The sequence below is a fragment of the Triplophysa rosa genome, linkage group LG23 (assembly GCF_024868665.1).
Source record: "Triplophysa rosa linkage group LG23, Trosa_1v2, whole genome shotgun sequence".
Lineage (NCBI taxonomy): Eukaryota > Metazoa > Chordata > Actinopteri > Cypriniformes > Nemacheilidae > Triplophysa > Triplophysa rosa.
This window is the reverse complement of record NC_079912.1, coordinates 16353355-16378949: the sequence shown is the minus strand read 5'-3', so window position 1 is coordinate 16378949 and position 25595 is coordinate 16353355. Positions and strand designations below refer to the sequence as shown.

Here is a 25595-nt window from a genome sequence, read left to right as displayed (position 1 = left end):
ATCTAAGGACACTTAAAAAAATTTATGAAATCATTAATTGCATTAATTTGTCGGGAAACAAAGTGCGCTGTTGGTGCGTTCTTTGATTACGATTGTGGTGTATTTAGCAATATAGGGATTGCTTTGACAGGCATTGCTGCGAGCAATGACAAATGTATATGAGATACAGAATTGCTCAATTAAACAAATAATTAGAAAGATCAAATGGATACCTCGTTTTCAAACTGCTTTGCCACCCCAGTAGCAATAATCTCACAAAAATGTCGTTTGACATGTCATCTGACACATTTTTCAGACATTATAAGACTAAAGATGCAGGATGACAGAATTTGAGCTGACACACGGCCCACATTGACTTATTCTGCAAAGAGCCCTCAAATATCAGACAATAAAGTAACCTCACTGGATTAAAAATGGGTTTACTTCTCATTGTTACGAGATTAGGATTAAGGCCTGCATTGTGCTCTTGTCAAAAGGACTGTTCAATGGTGGATTTAATACACATTTAAGCAGAATAGATGGGATTGTGTGAGAGTATTTAGTCATGATGTCTGGGGGTGACAGAAGCTTTTGAGAAATATACTTTGTTTTGTTAGAGGAAGTTGAATCAATAACATTGTGGACTTAATTGTTAGATGAAAACAATCATTAGGATTCACAGAGCATTGTGAGCTTTGATTTATGTGCAGGTGTGATATATGTTCCCAATTTCCCATAAGATATATGCGCTCCCCATAACCACCAGCTGGTGATATCCCTGAGGTGATATTACTATAGTTTATGTAAATGTTTGAGTTTATATTTAGGTACGAGTGTTCATTAATTTCTTCATCTGGTGTTTTTGTGCCTTGTAAGCATTTTCTATCCTAATGCTGTTATAGTCTCCCATATCGACATGTGTTTGATTTCTGTCCTCTAGCCAAACTAAAACACATCAACTCACATCAGCGCATATTTAATGCTAATGACTACATTGGTTGTCCATTCCGGATCCAAATGATTGACTTCCTCAGCATATTTTTTGCTCTTGGATTACATTACTGAAATGGTTGGATTTCTGTAGCCCTCTGGATATCATAAAGATGTATCAACGTTTATTTAATCACCAAAAGGCATAGATTTCATTCACATAAAATCAAACTTTCACAAAGAGTCTTGGCTGTTTTTGTGTCCTGGGGATACAGACAACGAGTGAGTGTTTGTAACATCTGAGAAAAATGATTATGTTTATGGGTGTTGTGTCTAGCTCAGTTGGTTGTGGGTTCGAATCCCAGGGAATCTGTGCAAATGTAAAGATGTGACCTATTATGAAAACCATGAAATTGTATTATACAGGTATAGGTAGAGCCCCAATGTGTTGAAAACAAGCACTAAATGTTTGAATGTATTCTCTTGCCCCGTTTAATATAAATGCATGTTTCAGCGTCAATCTCTTGCATTCATTTTTTCTGTTTAATAAGCGCCTTCTGCTGCCCTCATGTTTTGCTGGTTAGCATTAAGGTCCCCCTCATTAGCTCCTTCTTTGTGCGCGTTCCTACTGCATTCAGTGACGGTTTCTCATCTGCTTTTGTTTCCCTGCTCGGCGCTCCGGCAGAGAAATTAGCATGAGAAAAACACTTTTTCGGTTTCATTCAGCCGCGCTCAAAGGCTCTGCCTCGCATCTCGTTCCTGCTCTGTTCCTCTCACCGTCCCTTGGCTACTGACATTGAGAGACGTCTGGATTTGCATCTCTCTTGTCTGAGAGTTAATGAAGTCTGTAGATTAGTGTAACCTGTGGTCTTGCTTTTGTTTTCTGAAGGAATTAGTTATTTTTCCCTCTTGTTAGTTGAAGAAGGTTTGAATGTGGATGCTTCAAGTGCTCGACTGGTATCTTTAGTTGTCAAAGATACAATAAAAAATTGTGTCTTGACAACACTGCCATTTTTATATGTTATGCTTTGGAATGTTAAAAAATGTTATTGCAATGTAAAAGGGTAGCTGTTTGCTTAGGTGGTTTAATTGTAAAATCGTTAATTTTTTTGTCTTCAGTAGGGAATATATATATATATTTTCAGCATTTATTCACCGTCATGCCATTCAAAACCTATATGACACTTTCTTCTGTGAAACACAAAAGAAGATATTTTGAGAAGCGTCTCAGTGGCTTGTGTCAGTGGAAGTCAATAGGGGCCAGTGTTGTTTGGTTGCCAACATTCTTCTTCTTTTATGTTCTGCAGAAGAAAGAAAGTCATACAGGTAATTTAACAGATAGTTTGCATAACTGTTTCTTGTTATTATTAATTCTCTCTTCTTTATCTAAATCGACTGATGCCTCAATCATGCGAAGACAATCGATATCTATATCTCACTTCTTCATCAGGGGTCATAGGTCATCATGTTTTATCAGCCGCCCTTTTGTATGAAGGTTTTACGTATTTGCATTAGGGCATTTCACCTCTGTCAGGTTATAAGACGTGATTAAAGCAGATCCCCGGCGTGTACGTGTGCGCGAGGCCCTTTTAGCCGCCGACAGCTTTGATCTGTTATTATTGTGCTTCACCTTCATTAACATGCTCTCCGCTCTCTGTTCTGCGGCCGGCCCGATACTCTGCCTTAATGCTTTTAATGTATGAGATGGTGTGAATTCTGTTGTGCACATCTCATTAACAGGACCGTGCTTATTGCTGGTGGTCTGCTCTCCAGGGGGTTCCAAGCTCGGGCGCTCTGATTCCTGGGAGGTTTTATTGGATCGGACCTATGCATATTGTTAATGGAGCGCTTAATTGCTTAGAGACCTATTCAGAATTTGCTAATAGTTGGTTTCATGCATATAAAGCCAAGCTTTTTACTTTCATTGAAGTTAAAGCATGTTGAAGTATTTGACATTTTGAAATATTAGTGGCGCTAGCTAATGCTTAGGCAAAGAGCTATATTCCAATTGCTCATGCACGTTATATTTTATACATATTTCGCCCCAGTGATGGTCATGGTTTAGCGTGGACCTTCATGCTTCCTTTTATCTAATAATTGTTTTTGCACGATTTGCATCGAATTCATACATAATTGCCAGCTTGTAAAATAGTTACGGAATAACCTGGTGTGGCTTTGTGTTTTCCAGGTGCAAGCACCACTCACGTTTCCTTTGGAATATTAAAGGGATAGTTCACCCCAAAACGAAAATTCTGTCACCTATTCACCCTTTGGTCATTTCAAACTTGTACGACTTTCTTCCACAGAACACAAAAGAAGATATTTAGAAGAAAGTTGGAAACAAACAGCTCCGGCAACCTTTCACTCTCTGTATGGACACAAAACCAATGCAAGTGAATGGATGTCCGTTAACAACATTCTTTAGAAAAATCATCTTTTGTGTTCTGCGGCAGAAAGAAAGCCATGCAGGTTTGTAAATGATGACCGAATTTTACATTTTGGGGTGAACTATCACTTGAAAAATCTAGTTTGCATTCTGCACCAGAAAATGTCCTTCAGTAATGTGAAATCTATCTTGCTTTTGATTGGTTGTTGTTAACAACTGGTTCGAAGGTGATGTCATCCTTTACAAGCACAACCTGGTTTAATTCCCGTCGTCACGACTGCTGTTGTGTTGCTGCTGTCGTGTAACCTGTTGCAGATCCTCTTGGGATGTGAGGCAGATCATTACAATGGCTGCAGGTTTATGACTCACATTAGTGCTGGTCTCCACCGTGCATGCGTGATCTCCTGTGCGGCAGGTGTGGTCTGAGCTGCGTCTTCGCTCTAATGAGGCATCCCAAGAGTGTCTTCTATGCTGCCCCCTGCTAACTAACACACACGGGTCACCATTTCATGCCCTATCTGCCAGTAGCCTGTATACAGCTCTCAACATTTAACAGACCTTGCCGTGGCCCGTCAGTCGTGTCTGACACATTACACACGTTGTTAGGTTTGAAAATGACCCTGGGGTCCACAGCCTCATTCACAAGCTGATGTGGTTACTGGTTAAAGGTGATGCGTGTAGTTGTTTTTCTGTGTTAAAATACTTTCTCCTTTGCCGGCATGGTATGCAGATAGGGTGACCACCCGTCCCGTTTTGTGTTGTACCGCACAGCATTTTCACCCTTGTCCCGCACGTCGCATATTGAGAAAATGTCCTGCATTTTCATCAGTCTGTTGGTTTTTAGTTGTCACATTAAGAAACACGTTCTTTAACCCGAAACGCACATAAGACGCTTATTTGCGCCATTGTTTATTTAACTATTTAATAGCGCTGTGTCAAAAGCAGCAACCTGGTGCACTCCAGTGTCCAACGGGCTCATACAAACACAACTATTTTTTAAAGCCTGACTTTTACCCAATGTATGAGACGGCGGCGGTGATTTCAGTCATCAAGATGCTGCGATGCCTGTCAGTAGATCGGGTGGCGATCCTCCCATGTCAACTTGCCGAATAAAAACTCACTAAAACATTGTAAACTGTGCGGCTTTGAAGCCGTGTTTAGCCTATAGGTTGTGGTAGGCGTATTAAAATAAAAATGATTTGCAAATCATTAAATGCTATTTTGAACAATACATTTTAAAAGAGAAACCCTTTTTCATTATTTGTTTGTTCTTTATTCGTTTAGTTTTCACTTTTTGAGAAGATCTTCAAAGTTTACAAAATGATAACTCCACGTCTGATCTGTGCTCAAAATTTAAAGAGATAGTGAACCTTAATCGCCATTAATATTGTTTTATGTTATTTAACATTTTATCTGTGCCTTAATTATGTTGTAGTGGGAATGGACTAAATAACGCATTATTTTTATAAGCTAAAAATGTTTCATTCTGTTATTATATCACAGTTTCGCGCTACCTTTCAATGGTGTCCCACACAAACGGATTACCTGTCCCACATTTGGTTTGTTGGGTGGTGGTCACCCTATATGCAGAGCGTCAGAGACAACTACAAGTGAGACTTTGATTTTTGATTTTTAAAGGCATATGGCTTTAATGTTTCTTAGTGAGATATGTCCTAACAACAGCTCTAGTTTGTACAGAACTTTATGAGTACGATACTGATCTCACGATTCATTTTGTTCAAGATTGTTTTTTTCAAAATGAGTTGAGACAAATAAAAGTGCCCTTTTACTATTTCTCAAATGCACATTTCTTTGTAAAATAAGATGATGTTTACATTGGACACGTTATCCCCCAGAGGATTAAATGAGGATTTTGACATTCGTCCTTTTCTTTAATATTTCTTTAATATTTTTTCAATGTTTTTTCTTTTTTATTATGTTTTTGTACACTTTTTCAAAGGTTTTGGTTTCAAGAACTGTTAACAATATATATTTTTTTTCTTTTGTATGTTTGCTTAGAATTTATATTTAATTGGATTATGATTTTGACTTTTGCGTGTGTTTATATATTGATGCAATATTATTATTTTACAATTATAATTGTATTTTATTTTTTAAATACATATTTTTTGGATGTCACGTGGTCCTTGTACACCTTGAGGTATAAATTGAGGTTAATTGGTGTTGTTGAATTGTCTGATGAAGANCTGGTGATATCCCTGAGGTGATATTACTATAGTTTATGTAAATGTTTGAGTTTATATTTAGGTACGAGTGTTCATTAATTTCTTCATCTGGTGTTTTTGTGCCTTGTAAGCATTTTCTATCCTAATGCTGTTATAGTCTCCCATATCGACATGTGTTTGATTTCTGTCCTCTAGCCAAACTAAAACACATCAACTCACATCAGCGCATATTTAATGCTAATGACTACATTGGTTGTCCATTCCGGATCCAAATGATTGACTTCCTCAGCATATTTTTTGCTCTTGGATTACATTACTGAAATGGTTGGATTTCTGTAGCCCTCTGGATATCATAAAGATGTATCAACGTTTATTTAATCACCAAAAGGCATAGATTTCATTCACATAAAATCAAACTTTCACAAAGAGTCTTGGCTGTTTTTGTGTCCTGGGGATACAGACAACGAGTGAGTGTTTGTAACATCTGAGAAAAATGATTATGTTTATGGGTGTTGTGTCTAGCTCAGTTGGTTGTGGGTTCGAATCCCAGGGAATCTGTGCAAATGTAAAGATGTGACCTATTATGAAAACCATGAAATTGTATTATACAGGTATAGGTAGAGCCCCAATGTGTTGAAAACAAGCACTAAATGTTTGAATGTATTCTCTTGCCCCGTTTAATATAAATGCATGTTTCAGCGTCAATCTCTTGCATTCATTTTTTCTGTTTAATAAGCGCCTTCTGCTGCCCTCATGTTTTGCTGGTTAGCATTAAGGTCCCCCTCATTAGCTCCTTCTTTGTGCGCGTTCCTACTGCATTCAGTGACGGTTTCTCATCTGCTTTTGTTTCCCTGCTCGGCGCTCCGGCAGAGAAATTAGCATGAGAAAAACACTTTTTCGGTTTCATTCAGCCGCGCTCAAAGGCTCTGCCTCGCATCTCGTTCCTGCTCTGTTCCTCTCACCGTCCCTTGGCTACTGACATTGAGAGACGTCTGGATTTGCATCTCTCTTGTCTGAGAGTTAATGAAGTCTGTAGATTAGTGTAACCTGTGGTCTTGCTTTTGTTTTCTGAAGGAATTAGTTATTTTTCCCTCTTGTTAGTTGAAGAAGGTTTGAATGTGGATGCTTCAAGTGCTCGACTGGTATCTTTAGTTGTCAAAGATACAATAAAAAATTGTGTCTTGACAACACTGCCATTTTTATATGTTATGCTTTGGAATGTTAAAAAATGTTATTGCAATGTAAAAGGGTAGCTGTTTGCTTAGGTGGTTTAATTGTAAAATCGTTAATTTTTTTGTCTTCAGTAGGGAATATATATATATATTTTCAGCATTTATTCACCGTCATGCCATTCAAAACCTATATGACACTTTCTTCTGTGAAACACAAAAGAAGATATTTTGAGAAGCGTCTCAGTGGCTTGTGTCAGTGGAAGTCAATAGGGGCCAGTGTTGTTTGGTTGCCAACATTCTTCTTCTTTTATGTTCTGCAGAAGAAAGAAAGTCATACAGGTAATTTAACAGATAGTTTGCATAACTGTTTCTTGTTATTATTAATTCTCTCTTCTTTATCTAAATCGACTGATGCCTCAATCATGCGAAGACAATCGATATCTATATCTCACTTCTTCATCAGGGGTCATAGGTCATCATGTTTTATCAGCCGCCCTTTTGTATGAAGGTTTTACGTATTTGCATTAGGGCATTTCACCTCTGTCAGGTTATAAGACGTGATTAAAGCAGATCCCCGGCGTGTACGTGTGCGCGAGGCCCTTTTAGCCGCCGACAGCTTTGATCTGTTATTATTGTGCTTCACCTTCATTAACATGCTCTCCGCTCTCTGTTCTGCGGCCGGCCCGATACTCTGCCTTAATGCTTTTAATGTATGAGATGGTGTGAATTCTGTTGTGCACATCTCATTAACAGGACCGTGCTTATTGCTGGTGGTCTGCTCTCCAGGGGGTTCCAAGCTCGGGCGCTCTGATTCCTGGGAGGTTTTATTGGATCGGACCTATGCATATTGTTAATGGAGCGCTTAATTGCTTAGAGACCTATTCAGAATTTGCTAATAGTTGGTTTCATGCATATAAAGCCAAGCTTTTTACTTTCATTGAAGTTAAAGCATGTTGAAGTATTTGACATTTTGAAATATTAGTGGCGCTAGCTAATGCTAAGGCAAAGAGCTATATTCCAATTGCTCATGCACGTTATATTTTATACATATTTCGCCCCAGTGATGGTCATGGTTTAGCGTGGACCTTCATGCTTCCTTTTATCTAATAATTGTTTTTGCACGATTTGCATCGAATTCATACATAATTGCCAGCTTGTAAAATAGTTACGGAATAACCTGGTGTGGCTTTGTGTTTTCCAGGTGCAAGCACCACTCACGTTTCCTTTGGAATATTAAAGGGATAGTTCACCCCAAAACGAAAATTCTGTCACCTATTCACCCTTTGGTCATTTCAAACTTGTACGACTTTCTTCCACAGAACACAAAAGAAGATATTTAGAAGAAAGTTGGAAACAAACAGCTCCGGCAACCTTTCACTCTCTGTATGGACACAAAACCAATGCAAGTGAATGGATGTCCGTTAACAACATTCTTTAGAAAAATCATCTTTTGTGTTCTGCGGCAGAAAGAAAGCCATGCAGGTTTGTAAATGATGACCGAATTTTACATTTTGGGGTGAACTATCACTTGAAAAATCTAGTTTGCATTCTGCACCAGAAAATGTCCTTCAGTAATGTGAAATCTATCTTGCTTTTGATTGGTTGTTGTTAACAACTGGTTCGAAGGTGATGTCATCCTTTACAAGCACAACCTGGTTTAATTCCCGTCGTCACGACTGCTGTTGTGTTGCTGCTGTCGTGTAACCTGTTGCAGATCCTCTTGGGATGTGAGGCAGATCATTACAATGGCTGCAGGTTTATGACTCACATTAGTGCTGGTCTCCACCGTGCATGCGTGATCTCCTGTGCGGCAGGTGTGGTCTGAGCTGCGTCTTCGCTCTAATGAGGCATCCCAAGAGTGTCTTCTATGCTGCCCCCTGCTAACTAACACACACGGGTCACCATTTCATGCCCTATCTGCCAGTAGCCTGTATACAGCTCTCAACATTTAACAGACCTTGCCGTGGCCCGTCAGTCGTGTCTGACACATTACACACGTTGTTAGGTTTGAAAATGACCCTGGGGTCCACAGCCTCATTCACAAGCTGATGTGGTTACTGGTTAAAGGTGATGCGTGTAGTTGTTTTTCTGTGTTAAAATACTTTCTCCTTTGCCGGCATGGTATGCAGATAGGGTGACCACCCGTCCCGTTTTGTGTTGTACCGCACAGCATTTTCACCCTTGTCCCGCACGTCGCATATTGAGAAAATGTCCTGCATTTTCATCAGTCTGTTGGTTTTTAGTTGTCACATTAAGAAACACGTTCTTTAACCCGAAACGCACATAAGACGCTTATTTGCGCCATTGTTTATTTAACTATTTAATAGCGCTGTGTCAAAAGCAGCAACCTGGTGCACTCCAGTGTCCAACGGGCTCATACAAACACAACTATTTTTTAAAGCCTGACTTTTACCCAATGTATGAGACGGCGGCGGTGATTTCAGTCATCAAGATGCTGCGATGCCTGTCAGTAGATCGGGTGGCGATCCTCCCATGTCAACTTGCCGAATAAAAACTCACTAAAACATTGTAAACTGTGCGGCTTTGAAGCCGTGTTTAGCCTATAGGTTGTGGTAGGCGTATTAAAATAAAAATGATTTGCAAATCATTAAATGCTATTTTGAACAATACATTTTAAAAGAGAAACCCTTTTTCATTATTTGTTTGTTCTTTATTCGTTTAGTTTTCACTTTTTGAGAAGATCTTCAAAGTTTACAAAATGATAACTCCACGTCTGATCTGTGCTCAAAATTTAAAGAGATAGTGAACCTTAATCGCCATTAATATTGTTTTATGTTATTTAACATTTTATCTGTGCCTTAATTATGTTGTAGTGGGAATGGACTAAATAACGCATTATTTTTATAAGCTAAAAATGTTTCATTCTGTTATTATATCACAGTTTCGCGCTACCTTTCAATGGTGTCCCACACAAACGGATTACCTGTCCCACATTTGGTTTGTTGGGTGGTGGTCACCCTATATGCAGAGCGTCAGAGACAACTACAAGTGAGACTTTGATTTTTGATTTTTAAAGGCATATGGCTTTAATGTTTCTTAGTGAGATATGTCCTAACAACAGCTCTAGTTTGTACAGAACTTTATGAGTACGATACTGATCTCACGATTCATTTTGTTCAAGATTGTTTTTTTCAAAATGAGTTGAGACAAATAAAAGTGCCCTTTTACTATTTCTCAAATGCACATTTCTTTGTAAAATAAGATGATGTTTACATTGGACACGTTATCCCCCAGAGGATTAAATGAGGATTTTGACATTCGTCCTTTTCTTTAATATTTCTTTAATATTTTTTCAATGTTTTTTCTTTTTTATTATGTTTTTGTACACTTTTTCAAAGGTTTTGGTTTCAAGAACTGTTAACAATATATATTTTTTTTCTTTTGTATGTTTGCTTAGAATTTATATTTAATTGGATTATGATTTTGACTTTTGCGTGTGTTTATATATTGATGCAATATTATTATTTTACAATTATAATTGTATTTTATTTTTTAAATATATTTTTTGGATGTCATGTGATCTTTGTACACCTGGAGGTATAAATTGGGGTTCATTAGTGTTGTTGTATTGTCTGATGAAGAGCTTGTGTGCTCGAAACGTCACGCGCCATGCGAAAGTTTTTTAAATAATAAAGTATTTTTGATATTTTTGGAGCTCTGGTGTGCAGACTTTTGTTACTACTTGGATTTACTCTCTTGGTCGAGCACCCATTTGAGATTGATGTGCGTGTTTTTGTCCTCACTTTGTAAAATAAGAATACATTTTATGTCAAATAAAAAAACTAAATTGCAATTTTAAAACAAATTCCCCCCAAAAAGATTAAGTCTCTTTAATGTAAACAAACTAAGACTTTGCCTGTGCTTTCCTTAACTTGGATTTTTTTCACATTTCATAAGAAATATCAGCATATTCACATTTTCCAAGTGTGCAGTAAACACGATTCATTTAACATCTCAACTTGAATCGTCACATATTATAACCGATTTTCAACCGGCTCACGGTGAATCGTTACATATACGGAACATTATGGTTGGTCATTCATCAGTGCATGGATTTTTCCTGTCTTTTGTGTGAGACTTTGGGTCTTTGAGTGTATCCATGCTTTCCTCTGAGTGGCTGTAACTACATTTATCTTAGCTAGTCTGTTATCTGGCATTACTTCAGCTGTCTGCTATTTCTCTGAATGATAGAAGCGGTGGTGTCTTGATTCTGTCTTGGTGGAGCAGGTCTGTCTCAAACAGGAGTGTTTTGTAGCTTGGTACGGTTACGATGGCTCCACAGTGAGGATCTCGATGTGTAGGTTATGACTTCATGTCGGCAAAGTCTCCGGCTCATTAATCTCCATTCGTATGCTTGGAGTCAGAAAGTAATGCTTACAGATTGTCTTGCGTATCCATGAATGTTGCACAGAATGTATTTGCTCAGAAATGCAGGAACATCTTCAGTCAGAGGTGTCAAGCTGTAGATACGATCGTATTTGGCCATGAGTTGGATGACTGTGTGATGGTTGTCCAGAACCGGATCTCTGGGGAGTGTTGAGGCAGAATGTGAGATCCTTTACCTCTGACTCCACACAAGCAGTGACTGACAGGACCTGCTGACTGCATTGCAAATATCCTAAACCACTTCTGTCAAGAGAGCTGTACGATACCAACCTCTTACAATAGATTTGCTTTATTTCAAGGCTTGGACTGGATGCGAAAACGGGACTGGCTTGGTTTTATAAAAAGCGACAACCATAGATGGTTTCATCGGATGCACGCTGCGGCCCGAAGTTAACTTCTGGTCTGTGTTCGGTTATAATATAACTATCTGAAGAGTTTGGTTCCAAAACGCTATAAATCCATTTAGATTAATTTGAGTAGAAATGTGTTTTCTTTACCAAGAAAGTGGCAAGATAAAAAACACTATTTTCTGTTTCAAAGTTTCACATAGCATCTTTAGGTTCTAGTAACATAAAAATTCAAATCCAGATTTTGATTTTAAAAGATTTATTATAAAAACTGATCACAAAATGCAATAAATCCATGACAATTTAAAAAAATGCAATAAATCCATTGGATCAATATAAAAGTTATTTTTCATATTGAAACTGTTGAAAATACACAACAAAGTGAGTTGATCCACATATGACAGCCTCTGAACTCAATACAATACTAATCTTACATACAGGCACTGGTCTAAACATACATTCAATCTAAAATGATTTCTACGGGTCATCTTTTTAATGCTATAAGTTAGTGCCTCGTCTTAATCTCCTCACGTAAATGATTAGATTTCGATGGTTTACGGTTCTTCCCCACCGCAGAAACCAGCACAGGTTCATCTATGCCGTCAAAATTATTCATTTGTTTGTTGAACACAAAGTACAAAGTAGCTCAGGGAAACTAGGAGCCGGCCGTATTCAGAGCGCCGCCATTACTGTTTACAGTGCGTGGAATGGTGTGCTGTGATTGGTTGAGCGGATGAATGGCATTCTGCAGAGAAGTGAGACTGGCGTATATTGCGGTTTGGATAAAAGGGAGAAAACATGACAGAATAACACGGCGGATATCGCATTTTGCGTAAAATTAAAAAGTGACTTTTCAATACCGACCTGATACAATACAGATTTTGGCGGAAACTGTTTTTTTTAAATGGCGTTTATTTGGAACCAAACTTTATTGATTTTGATATTTTGTTGTGCATGAAATGTAATAAGTTGAATTAAAACTGCTCAACACTTATTGATTCTTTGCGGAGGTCTACCGGAAGTTAAGTTTGGGCCACATAACGTTTGTTTATGTTGTTGCCACTGAAAATGTCTGCAAGTCATTTGTGGGTTGAAAGAAAAAGAAAAGAAACCTGTTTCAAACACATTTATTTGGTTTGTTGTCTCGAATAGTTGTACATCTCTGGCAAAAGTCCATGCAGGTTCAAAATGTAGATTTTACGTTTAATACAACAGAATCTGTGTAAATGTTTGGGGTGTAGTTGCCATTAGAAATTCAAATGCGATATCCATAATTCGTTCCCCGAGCCCCGTACGCAGCCTTAAACAGATTTTCTGCTTTAAGAGGCGATACTTGAGCTTAACAGTGGCTACGTGGACGTGAGTGACCTCATTGTCCTCTTCTATTCCCTCAGGACGATTTCCCAGCTGTTTATCTATCCGGTCCCTCTCCCTTTCTTGACCTCCCCATCTTCTTTTCCATTTTTTATTCTCACTCACCCCGTGTCCGGTGTTTATGTTAGAGGTGATTGCTGATCGCTGCACTATTTCTGGTGTAAATCTCATCTCTTCCCTGGAGGTGTTGAGTTCTCTTTGTCACCCCGAGGGGATTCCGGCTCCTCCGTCCAGAGCTGCACAGCTGAGAGCTAATGATGAAAACAACATCCTTTCCACTTTCCAACCAGCTGCTGTTATAGCCAACATTATATACGTTGGACTGGTGTTGCACAAGCCTGTAACAGTATATTCAGGTTTGGGGCCAAAAAGACGACCAAAGAAATAAATAAACGTATCAGTTGACCACTAAATTGAATATCGTCTCTTAGTCAACGTGATTCGATTATATCCTCCCGTAAGTACAAAACGAACACCAGCTTTGTGAAACACGTTTCTTTTCGCTCTTTCTCTCTCTCATTCTCGTTCTTTTTCTCTCTCTCTCTCTCTCTCTCCCTCTTCCTGTCTCTGTTTCTATGCCAGGTAGATTAAAGGGATCTTTTATATTTTCAATGACAAAGAATTGAAAGCCTGTGTATTTGTATGAGAGAGAAGTAGACCCTTTTATCAATCCTTTTTTCTGGCGTCAGATCTCTAGAGAGCTGAATCTATATAGGCGTTGATCCACTTTCCCCTCGTGAAAAGACCGGCTTAGACCAACACAAATTTCTATGCTTGTCCAGTCTGGTTTATGCTGATTTGTGCTGGTTTGAAGCTGATACGGGTTTGCAAAATATTTGGTTGCAGGTTGACAGAGTGGTCTTCCTGGTATTTTAGGTAGCGAATTAAATCTAGACTTTGTGTGAGTCAGTTTGAGCAGATGCATGGTAAGCAGCCCTATAGGGACAAATGAACACATCAGTAGGGCTGTCACAATTATTAAATAATCGTCTCATCGCAATTATTTGACATAATCACAATTATTTCTGATAACCGCAATTATTGTAAACATTTAGAAAACAAGGGTGTGCAGCATTTTACATCCACCGTCCTTGATCTGCACTCACTGTTTGAGTTGTATCGGATTTGTGTTTTTTGTGTTTATGAGTTTTATTAAAGGGATTCCAGATTTGCTGCATCTACACAGCAAGATGACATCATCCTCATATCTCAGTTTTTCTGTTAAGACAGTCTTTTCTGTTAAGGTCACTCTATAGGGAATGTTATAGTTATTTAGAGAATTTTCACATTCCTTAACGTATCTATATTTTCATTGGATGAATTAATTGTAATTAATCATTATAATTGTCAAAGCCTTTAAACAGACAATTAATCAGCATAATCGCAATTAGTTAATAAACAATTAATCGTCAGCCAAATTTCATAATCGTGACATAAAGCCCTACACACCAGCATCCAATGGTCACATATGCAGGGTACCAGTTATGCGGGTCTGTTCTGCATCACTTATACGCCAGTTCTTTATAAAAAATGCTCTCCAAGCAACAATCAATGTTTTCAGCGCATGAAATTTCGCCTCGCTGCGGGTTGGGCGAGGTCTGTGGCATGGAGCTGTATAAATTTGTTTGTTTTATTAAATCTGTCTTTGAACGACCAAAGAAAATGATTTCCAGATCGTGCGTAATGATATATTGCCTCTTTGGACTTTACCCCGTCATCAAATAAAAAGAAAAACAGCCACATGAGCACCAGCGGTTAACAGCATCATAATCTGTATTCAGTTAAGATGTAATATCCTGCTTTGAGTCTACATGTGTTTTTTCCCTCTGGCGTGTCAAGTCATCAAATTGCTCTATGTAGGACGCATAAAACCAAACATAAGCCCCGTTTCCACATCAACCAAGCATCAAAGAGCGGCTTGAAAAATGCAGACTGTTTGTATGTCACACAAGCCCATTGACAGTCAGTTTTAATGAAAATTTGGATCCAGGGGTGATCTTTGATTTTTCAGTTTTCCTTTTTCCACAATAGTCATAAAAGGGGCACCACATGTGCCAGGGAGGGAGAGGTTGATATTCAGCGTGAAAGGGGAGGAACATCTGAGGTTTGGATGTGATTAAGAATTAATCACCCCGGTTGCCAGGGCTGTAATTGGTTTGGAAACGAAGCTCAAAGTGGGAAGTTCAGGCTCAGACCATCGGGAGATTGAAAGATGGTTATAAATAGCAGCATCAACCCCTGAAAATATTGATGTGAGAACAGATTTCAAAAAGATTGCTGGAGGAGATGCGAGTTTTACAAAACTTCACCTGGTTTTAAAAGTGTATTTAAGGCCTTTTATAAAAGCCTGTTTAAAAGCGTTTCAATTCCACAGGTGGCACAGAATGGAATTGCAAAAGTAATTACGTTTTATAATATACAAATTTTTTATCCTTCATTGGTTCGTCAAACAGATAGTCCCACCCTAAACTCATGTAACTGGTTAAAGGTCCAGTGTATGAAATTTAGCGGCATCTATTGATGTGGTTGCGAATTGCACCCAACAGCTCACTCACAGAATAAACTAGGACAGGAAATAATATTTAAATTTCAAAAGAAATTACACGCTTCACCTTAAATACTTGGCATCAGGGGCGCAACTGCATATTTTCTGAGGGGTATGCACGATCAGTTTTGGTTATAATTTTGCTTATATAAAATAAGGGTATTTATTGTATTCTTTGAAAAGTGAGTTTCACTTATATAATCTATCTATAATTTTGACTTTTAACAATCGATTTGTAGTCTATTAGAGTTGTGCTGGTGAGGAAATGTTCCCAGTGAATAATAAACTTATTTTGATCTTCAGTGTTAGACATTTTGATTATTCCCTTTCCTTCAACAAAAAGTATTATTAACATAATTCATTATTATCAAAACGAATAAGACATGTGACATGATATTCTCGCGTATAACACAAATAAACAAACGGTCTTTGTTTTTTTCCACTCACTTGGAAATGCTTAGTTTGTGGTTCATTAATGTTTAATGAAAACACAACAATAAAGTAGTAGCCTATTTTAAACATACGTTTACTGAAACTTTACAATAAAAACGAAATAAGATGGATAACATGCATTATAACACAAATAAATAAAAGATCTTTGGATTTTCCCCTTAATTTAAAACATTCATATTTTATGAAAACACAACATCATTAAAGTAAAACAAAGACAAACTCACTTACATTGAACAAAGAAATTATTATTTTTTTATTAGCAAACGTTCGTTTGCGCTCTTGCCTCTGTCATCCTGTCAATCATCGCACTGTCCTCACTTCACTGTCCTCACGCAATCTTGATCACTTAAATGAGAAGTGTTTAGGACATTTCTCTGGACATTTTTGCTATTATATTTAAAAACACTGTGGTCTTGAATGAGTCTTACTTTACATGGTAATTGTTTTAAAACCCCAATATTGTTGGAATGATCTAAACAGTTCTTTATATAAACAGTAATGTTCATTGTTATATATAGTGCAAAAAGACTTGCACTGTGGCATTAAATATCTCTATTTGTCTTTTTTTTACAGTTACTTTGCTTGATTCGATGTCCGCCCCAGGTGATCTGGGTTGGGAAGCGTATCCTCCAGAGGGGGTGAGTACCTGTCAAACTCCTGCAATAGAATCTTCACGATGCTCTCACACAGATTGGACATCCTAAAAAAACGCAAATGATTTCGACTTCTGTTCATGTGCCAACTGCCCTAGGCTTTTCTCTTACTGTTCTTTTGCCAAAATGTTATAAAGAATCAATCTAGTAGGGGAGCGACTGTCCCGGGATTTCAGCATGAGGTCTGCAGTGCATGCATCTTAATTCTGTTGCATCCTTGCAAGACAGCTTTCAAACTAAACAAATAATAATCAGATTTACCACAGGTTGGTTGCTTTTTTTGCACATTGCAAAATGACAGATTTGTGCTGCCTCAGAAACATTGTTTTTTCATATGCTTGAGAAAGAAATGCTTGTGCCAAGATAATTAAAACATTGTAAGTCCTGACGCAATGTCCTTATATGTAGCCATATATTAGTATAGATTCTTTTATCTGATGCAACTTGCAGTCGGTTGTTGCATGCAGTCCCGCTCGGTGCAAATTATATTGAGTGTTCATTCATAGACCCCCTTGTGGGGTCTGAACCAACAACCTTTTAGTAACCATTTAGATCTTTAAGCACTAACTCAGCCCCCGCTTAAAAACCTGTGATGGTGCTGTCTAACTTCTGACTTTCAGCGAGCGTCGTGTGTGATCTCCCCAGTCAGCCGTCCTTGACCCCAAGCGGCCCACAGCTCTGCTTTGTAAGCTTTCGGTGTCGTGACTCTTTAAAGGTTCCTGAGGGGGCCTGCGAGAGAGCTCAGCTTCGCTAACCCGCTGCGTAACGATCCGGTCTTGTCTCCCGGTCTCCTCTATCATCACACGCCTTCGTTTCATTCAGTCAAATCCATTTCAACAAAATGAAGGTGGTAATTGTGGCCTTGGCACGAGCAGTCACGCACAGATTTGCGAGTGCTTATAAAGAAAAAAGCTAGAGCGGTGATGTTTTTATGTGGCACTGCTCGAACGAAGAAGCGTTCAAGGTTTGCCATGTTCAGTATGCTTGCTGCAATTTTGGGATTCTGTGAAATGAAAGATTTGTGCCGTGAAAAAAATAAGATGGAAATGTTCCTGGTTATTCTGCTTGGAAATGTTTTTTTTCCAATATCGAATCAATAAAGCTGGACCCATGCACCAATAAATTCTTTAGCCTTTGTTTGTACTACTTTATAATGTTACGTTTTATAATATATTACAATGTTAGAATATTGAATGTTTCCAAGTAAAATTATATAATTTTCTCCGCACCAACAATTCAAGGTTGAGGTAAGTGAGAACAAAAAACACTATTGAGCTCAAGCTAGTTGCCTGTCATACTCATTTTTCTCATGATGACGGTGAAATGAAACCCTTCTGTCATAATGTGCTCATCACTCATCTGTCAAATCTTTCCCATTATAAGTCTAGAAAGTAAGCCCTTTCTCTCGAAACTGATCAACTTGTTTTCTGTCTGCTAGTGGGAAGAGATAAGCGTCATGGATGAACGCAACATTCCCATGAGGACGTACCAGGTGTGCAACGTGATGGAGGCCAATCAGAACAACTGGTTGCGCACTGGCCTGATCCAGCGTGAGGGCGCCCAGCGCGTCTATGTGGAAATCAAGTTCACTCTACGGGACTGCAATAGCCTGCCAGGTGTTCCTGGCACCTGTAAGGAGACCTTCAACGTGTACTATCACGAATCCAACAACGCTGTCGCCGCCCCACTGCGCCACATACGCGAGAGCCAGTACGTCAAGATTGACACTATTGCGGCCGACGAGAGCTTCACGCAGACCGACGTTGGGGATCGTGTCATGAAGCTAAACACTGAAGTGCGGGACATCAGCAGTCTCACTAAGAGGGGCTTGTACCTTGCGTTTCAAGACCTGGGTGCTTGCATTGCTCTGGTGTCTGTTAGAGTTTTCTATAAGCGCTGTCCGCTAGCCGTGCTCAACCTGGCCCGGTTCCCGGATACGGTGACGGGCGGAGATTCAGCGCTGGTGGAGGTGCGTGGCTCTTGCGTGGAGGATGCGGAGGAGCTGGAGGCACCACGGATGTTCTGCAGCGCTGATGGAGGTTGGCTGGTGCCCATCGGACGGTGCGTCTGCCGTCCAGGCTTCGAGGAGGTGGACGGTCACTGCCAGCGTAAGCACGATTGTTTTTTCTTTCTTTAAAACATAAACAGTGCGTCCTGGTCAATAGTTGTCTTTTAACCAAGACAGAATATTTTGGGTTTAGGCTGTTTGTGTGTGTGTGTGTGTGTGTTCCTTAATGGGGTGTATGGTTTCTAAAGACTAAATATGGAGAGACTACATTTTGAATCTTTATTATTTTCCAAGAGGCACTGACAGCGTGTGCAATAGACACAATGTACAATACAATATTATTATTATTAACAGACACCTTTTTTAGTAGAACAGAATTGTTCGCGAGACCATTTTTGTTTCATTAGAGTTGTAACCTCTGTGTAAACCAGATGAGTAAAATTGTTCTTCCGCTAGCGTTTTTGTGCTTTGATGTCTTTCATACTACCAAACTAAAGATCCATAAAAACTGTGAAAATACAACATAAAGCGCAACAAATGAATCTTTGTTCCTCAGAGGAAGGTGAAAACTCGCTGATTTACCACACCGCAGTCGTGTGATATACATGATTATGTTTTGAGCCATCTTTAGTCTTTCCACATGTTGTTCTTTGTATCTCAGAAAGGGCTAATGGCTTCATTAACGTCCGCTCCTTTGTAGCCAACACAAGGTCTGCTCTGTAATGCTTTTGTTTATGTCTTCGTCCTCCGTTTTTGAAGCCCTGATGTTCTTTACCCCGTATGCCATCCCAGACCTGAGAATGCTAAAGCTTTTAAATATTCATACAGCCGTTCTGGACTGTTTTCTAGTGGGTGGAAGTGCAGATCATAAAGTGGGAGGGGGGCGGGCAGCGATACAAGAGATTTGAGTGGCATGACTAGGACGTCATGAGAGAGAGTGAGATGGGGGTGGGATATCCATCACAATCCAGTTTAGTGCTCATTGGCCTGGAGCACAGCTTATAGAGTTTTACAGATAATGTCAATGATGGTATCTGTTAATTAGGCTATTACAGATAATGTGCAGGTCAGGTTTGATAATGCTTCTTAACTGCTGTGTGTGTGGTTGTGATTGGGTGTGTGTCATAGTAGTTGAGATAAAAAGGTTTGACATGCACGCACACACGCACGCACACACACACACACACGCACGCACGCACGCACGCACGCACACACACACACACTTAAATACAGTGTCTCAGATTCTTGAGTTAGATGTTAACCATTCTGAAATCTCTGGAAGTGATTGCTTGATCCAGACCAATGTTTTGACTGTGTTTGACTGATTTATTAAAGCTGAATTGTTGGACTAAAAATAAGCTCGTAAGGGACGGATTAATTGAAATGAGCTGACAAAACATCATTGCTGTTTGACTCCTACAGCTCTGTAAGAAACGGCACAGTGCCATGTTAAATTGCTCAAAGAGAAACATCTCGTGGCCTGTGTTCACCTTGCGGCCTCTCTGTGGCTTCTGGAAGTGCTGGAGTTGGTTTTCATGCTGCGAGAGCTTTTGTATTTTCTGAAAAGCAGCATTAAGAGAAGGGGCTGAAGAATTACATATACAACTACATTTTGCTCAGTTTTTGAACAGCAGCATTTAAAAAGTAGTATTTCTGTCTTTACTTCCTTTCTTTCCTTCCCTTCTTCCCTTCCCTTCCCTTCTTCACTTCACTTCACTTCACTTCACTTCACTTCACTTCACTTCACTTCACTTCACTTCACTTCACCTTCCTTCCTTCCTTCCTTCCTTCCTTCCTTCCTTCTTTCTTTCTTTCTTTCTTTCTTTCTTTCTTTCTTTCTTTCTTTCTTTCTTTCTTTCTTTCTTTCTTTCTTTCTTTCTTTCTTTCTTTCTTTCTTTCTTTCTTTCTTTCTTTCTTTCTTTCTTTCTTTCTTTCCTTCCTTCCTTCCTTCCTTCGTCCCTTCTTCACTTTCCTTCCTTCCGTCCTTCCTTTCTGTCTTTTTTATTTTTTTTATTTCTATCTTTCCTCCCCTCCTTCTCTTATTCATTTCCTTTCTTTTTCTTCATTTTATTCTTCTTTCCTTTACTTCTTTCTTTTCCTTCACAGCAATGCCATAGAAGAGCCACTTTTGGTCCCACAAAGAACCATTCAGTCAAAGGTTTTTTAAGAACCATGTTGTTCTTACCTTTTTATAATCTGAAGAACCTTTTCTCACCACAAAGAACCTTTTGTGAAATAGAAATGTCTATGGCATCATGAAGCTGCTTTATTTGTAAGAGTTTATTTTAACTTTCTTTTAAGTGTTCCTTCCTTCCTTCTCTCTTCTTTCCTTTCCTTCACACAGAGCCGAGACTGAAAGACAGCAGTAAATAGATAGCGACGGCTACTGTTTAGCTACATCTTCTCCCACAACCTCGCTTCAGTGACCTGCCTCTTATATTTATCTCTTTCACTCTTCAGAACCCCCACCGCCTCTTCTCTCATGTTCCCATCTCTTCTTGCGTTGCACACTCTTCACAGATTCATCCGTCCTCACTTTATTGCTCCCGTTTTATTCTCTACATTCTCGCTTAACCTTTCACGCTGCGATTGTGTCCTTAAAACTGGTTTCTGATATAAACCCTCTTGTATGAAGTCCTCACAGGGGCCGCTCATTCTCACCCGTATCTCCCAGTCTAAAGCGCTTTGCTGTACAATCACAGCCCTTTTGTTGGCTGTGAATGGCATTCGAGTGGTCCGGCGGAGCACACTGGTCTTTGAGTTCGGGTCTGGCATGGGGTCTGACCCAATGGCCCCCTGACTGTGATCGTGCCAGCTAGAGATGGGCACTCTGGTGTTCTCCTGAGGCGTATTTTCTACAGCGCTAAGCTCACAGTTGTGTCTGAATGGAGTGCTTTTCATTGGAACAGGAGCTGTAGAAATGAGCTCTTTGTGACTGTAATCTCCGCGAGGAGCTCTGGAGTGTCTACGTCCATAGGATTTGTGCTGGGAAAGTGGGTCATGAGATTGTCAGAACCCTGGTGGAGATTCACAGCGGGGGTGGCTTTAAGCAATGAGTGTGCGTGTGAGCTTGTGTGCCTTTGGTTTTTAAGACTGAATTTAGGAGAGTCTAGATGGGTGAGTTTAACATAGTTACGAGACATCGGTGTTCCACTCGCTCGTGCTGTTTGTCTTCATAGGGAGCTTTGTTAATCGCATGCTAAGCCCTTTTGCCGGGTTTCCACATGTGTAATCTTCAGCACGTGATGTTCGCCTGCTGGTTTGATAGCATGACGGTGGAATTGGAGGGGTTTATGTCCATCCAGGGATTTTGTTGAATGTAACATGGACATAGTCACCATTCACGTGTAACCACCCAATAAACCGTTTCTGCAGCTTTTGTTGGCTAAATGATGAATGGACATTAGGAAATTACAAAATCTGTCTATTTTATGTGTATTTTAGGGCTTTTTTGATTAGAAACCACATCCATGTAATAAGAACTGCTCACTTTGCCACAGCTCTGACATCTGTACTGTATGTTAGAGGTCTTCACGGGTCCAACAATGTGTACCCGAACTCGATGAGACCAGTGAATGTGCTACACAGGTCCGTCTAATCATTTTTAAGTTGGACCCGTGCAGAACCGAGAAAAATCATAAATTTACTACCCGAACCCGACGCGGACCCGAATATTATTTGAAAGCTGGACCCGACTCGACCCGGTCGGCACATATTCCACAGCAAATACAGTCCGTAAAGTTGCGAAAATAAAACCTTTTGTCTTACCTACTGTAAGTGGCCTTCTGCCTCCCTGACTGTGATGCAATCCTCCTTTGTTTCATTCATGTTATTCTTCTCTCGCCAATTGAACGAACATGTTTAATTCCATTCATTATTCCAGCTTCAAAAGTCTGCTTGCTGTCAGGGTGACGAAAGACAGCGACTTTGCACGTTTGCGTTGTTTTTCGACTGTTTGCCCTGTTGAACTACAATAATGATTGCTCGTTTTGTGGCATCCATGACCGCTGACATTAGCAGCACTTATTTGCTGTCATCTCTGTGCTCTCTGAGCCGAGTCTGACCAAACATTTTAGATATAACAAGACGGTTCATTCATATTATTATAAACATGAGGAAAACGTGGAATACACGCTTTTCCCCACATCACTCATGAAGGCGTCCATGATCACAGACTGCGTGCAGTAATTCTGCGGCGGAGTTTTGCTGCTGACGGCTGAGGATGCTCGTGTTTTTTCCATTATTTCCAGACTCACACTTTTCTCGTCTTAATTTTACGAGGTGCACGTTACTAAACACATGCACAGTGCTGACTGACACTGATCGCTGCGGTGTTCTCCGATCGACTCGGGTATTACACACATGTTAAACAGACCTGAAGTAATACATTTGGGACATTCCCGAGTCCTCCCTGAAGACCTCTACTGTGTGTCTATATATACATACATTTATATTTTACAAGTTAGCACATTTTATAAGTATATGTTTTGACATTTTAATAAAATAAAATGAATACCTGGATGTATAGGTCCCATATGAAGTATAAGAAAATGTGTATATATATTAACTGTAATGTGTAGCTGACAAATATATGTCATACGGTGTGACACAGCAAAATTTAGAAAACAAGCTGTTATTATTTTGTAATACTAATATTAATATTTATAATATAAAATGCAATAAGAGAGATTTATCTTCATTTATTTTCCAATTTGTTTGCTCTGACACCATTTACGGTTTATTTGTCAACTCCCTATATACAGTATATATACAGTAAATGCTCAGTCTTGACTCTCTGGCCTGATCTTTTCCCTCCTCAATCTGTTTTTAAGCCCCCAGTGGCACATTGGTAGTTATCTGCTCTGTGTTTCTTGGCATTTTGTAATTATAATACTATGAACTTGTATTTGTAAATTCTTCCAACCAAACAGACTTTTCTGTCCAAAGCATATTTTTTCAAACATGAGACATCTGCAACGGCCATTTCATTTACCCTTGATAGTAATATTATTTCTGAAACGGACATTTCGGTGGAAGAACTACCAGTTTGGACACACTCGACTGATTTTAGTTCTCTCATGAGGCTGAAAACCTTTTGACCGAAATGCTTGTGTAAATACTAGAAACGATTTTTGTAGGCAAATAGTGATTGTGCTTATGCGTGCCAAAACTAAAACTTAAAATTCTTCTTGAAATGGACGAGTTGGACCAGATAGTGAAGGAAAAGCAGCCAAGTGTTCAGCTTACAGGGAACTCCTGTTTCAAAAGCATCCCAGATGGAGGCCTTATGAGGTTTAGAGGATGCCAAGAGAGGACAGCTCTGTAATATGCGGAAAGACTGTCTTTTTTTGTTGACATTTTTTGTTGTTAAATGATTTTGATAGTTTATTGAAATTTACACAGTTTTAATGATAAAATGGTACATTCAAGCAATAGACTATTAGTATCCACTATATTCCTCTTACAGTCACATCTTGTTGATTATCCGCGCTCCATCATACCATCTATCGCATGTCCATTGCCCATTTCTGTGTCTCCAGCTGCTACTCGGATCAATAACACTTTTGCAGCCCGATAGTAAACAACATGTAGTAACCTGTCAGCGGATGGTGAAATCCCGATCTGAAATTTAAGAGCGCTGCACAACTGTCACAACACGGAGAATTCACGATACTTGTTTTCCTTTCCGAGCAAAAGTCTCGCTGGAAACCGCAGAACGTGTTACAGTTTCGCATTGCTGGCGTGCTGAGACCTGGTGGGCAAGTAAAATATAAATGACGCCGAAATCAAACGCTGACAGAATACAAGTGGTGCCATCTCTAATGACGATTACACACCGCATAGCTGGTGTTAAATTGAGGGTGATTCCTCCGTGCGTGTTTACAGACGTTTTTGGGTTGAGAGATTTGAGATTAGAGCCACTTTGGGACTTTCTTTCTCAGAAAGCGGTGAAATGGAGACTGCTGTGAGCAATGTTGGAGAACTTACGGATGGCTACCAGATGTAGGCGATGAGGTCTGTCTGTGACTGTTGGGTCTTGGGCGTGGACCCCTGTAGGGGAAACGAGAGCGGGAATCCAGTCTCTGAAGTCAAAGCGTTAAAACACAGAACACCATCAATTATACAGAGACTTTGACAGCTAACAGACTTCTTATTGTCGTTTGAGTGTTCATCTGGTGTGTGTAAGATACATTAATTATTGTTTTTGCATGTGTTTAGCAGTTTAGTTTTCAGTCTGTAACATCAACACGGTGATGGTGAGAAACTAGATGTTAATGGGGTTTCAGAAGCGATTTTATGATTTCAATGTCATCACTACTAACCTTATGTGTGTTAAGTTATACCCAGTTTTACATTTTGTGTTATGTCGTCATGGCAACATAGTTGTAATATCGGATATGACTTGTATTAAGATGCATCCAATGCTGATGTTGCCTCACCATAAAATTGTAACGAATTCTGTTTTGCTCCCATTCTGATGTTTTAATGGTAATGGTTTAATGTATTTTCTTAAGTGTGTGTGTGTGGAGCTAGACGACACGTGTCAGCACCTCCACGTGTGGCATCCAGCAGTCCGGCTTTTTATTTTTTACAAAATCTCCTTCAATAATTTATCCACAGTCTCAGACTCCTTTTTTAGGCGAAATGAAATCAAAATGGGCCTTATTTTGGTCTTAAAGGGATTCACTTTCAAAATGAAAATTCTGTCTTCGTTTACTCACCCTGTTGTCATTTTAAACCCGTGTGATTGAAGAAAGTCATACAGGTTTGAAATGTTAATAATTACAGAATTTTCAATTTGAAGATGAACTATTCCTTCAGTGAGAATTAAAATTGGCAAATGTGGTTTAGGGGGAAAAGTCCTATGTAGTTGGAAAACATACCGAAACCGTATAAAAGTGACTGGTTGCTATGTTAAAACGCGATTACGCCATTTTCATTGTAGGTTATTTCCGCCTTTAAAGCACACAGAGCCACAGGAGAGATGAGAATAAAATGCCAATAGCATTTGCACATGTGTGATGAAATGGAACCACTATCAATAAAATGAAAGACAGCGTTTTAACTGGAGTCTGGCACTGGCTAGTTAAAATCCTAAACTATCGTTTACAGACTGGCACAACCTTACAAAATCTCTAATTTAAATCTGGATTA

At 39.3% G+C, this 25595-nt stretch overlaps 1 protein-coding gene across 2 annotated transcripts in view; it reads left to right on the top strand.

The window, feature by feature from the left end:
• The window catches only part of ek1 (eph-like kinase 1), a 65007-nt gene that overhangs the window by 558 nt on the left and 38854 nt on the right, over positions 1–25595 (top strand). For both annotated transcript variants that reach the window (XM_057322517.1, XM_057322516.1), the window contains exons 2-3: positions 16353–16417; positions 17871–18540. In XM_057322517.1, coding sequence (XP_057178500.1) covers positions 16353–16417; positions 17871–18540 — 735 coding nt within the window. The remainder of the gene's footprint in view (positions 1–16352; positions 16418–17870; positions 18541–25595) is intronic.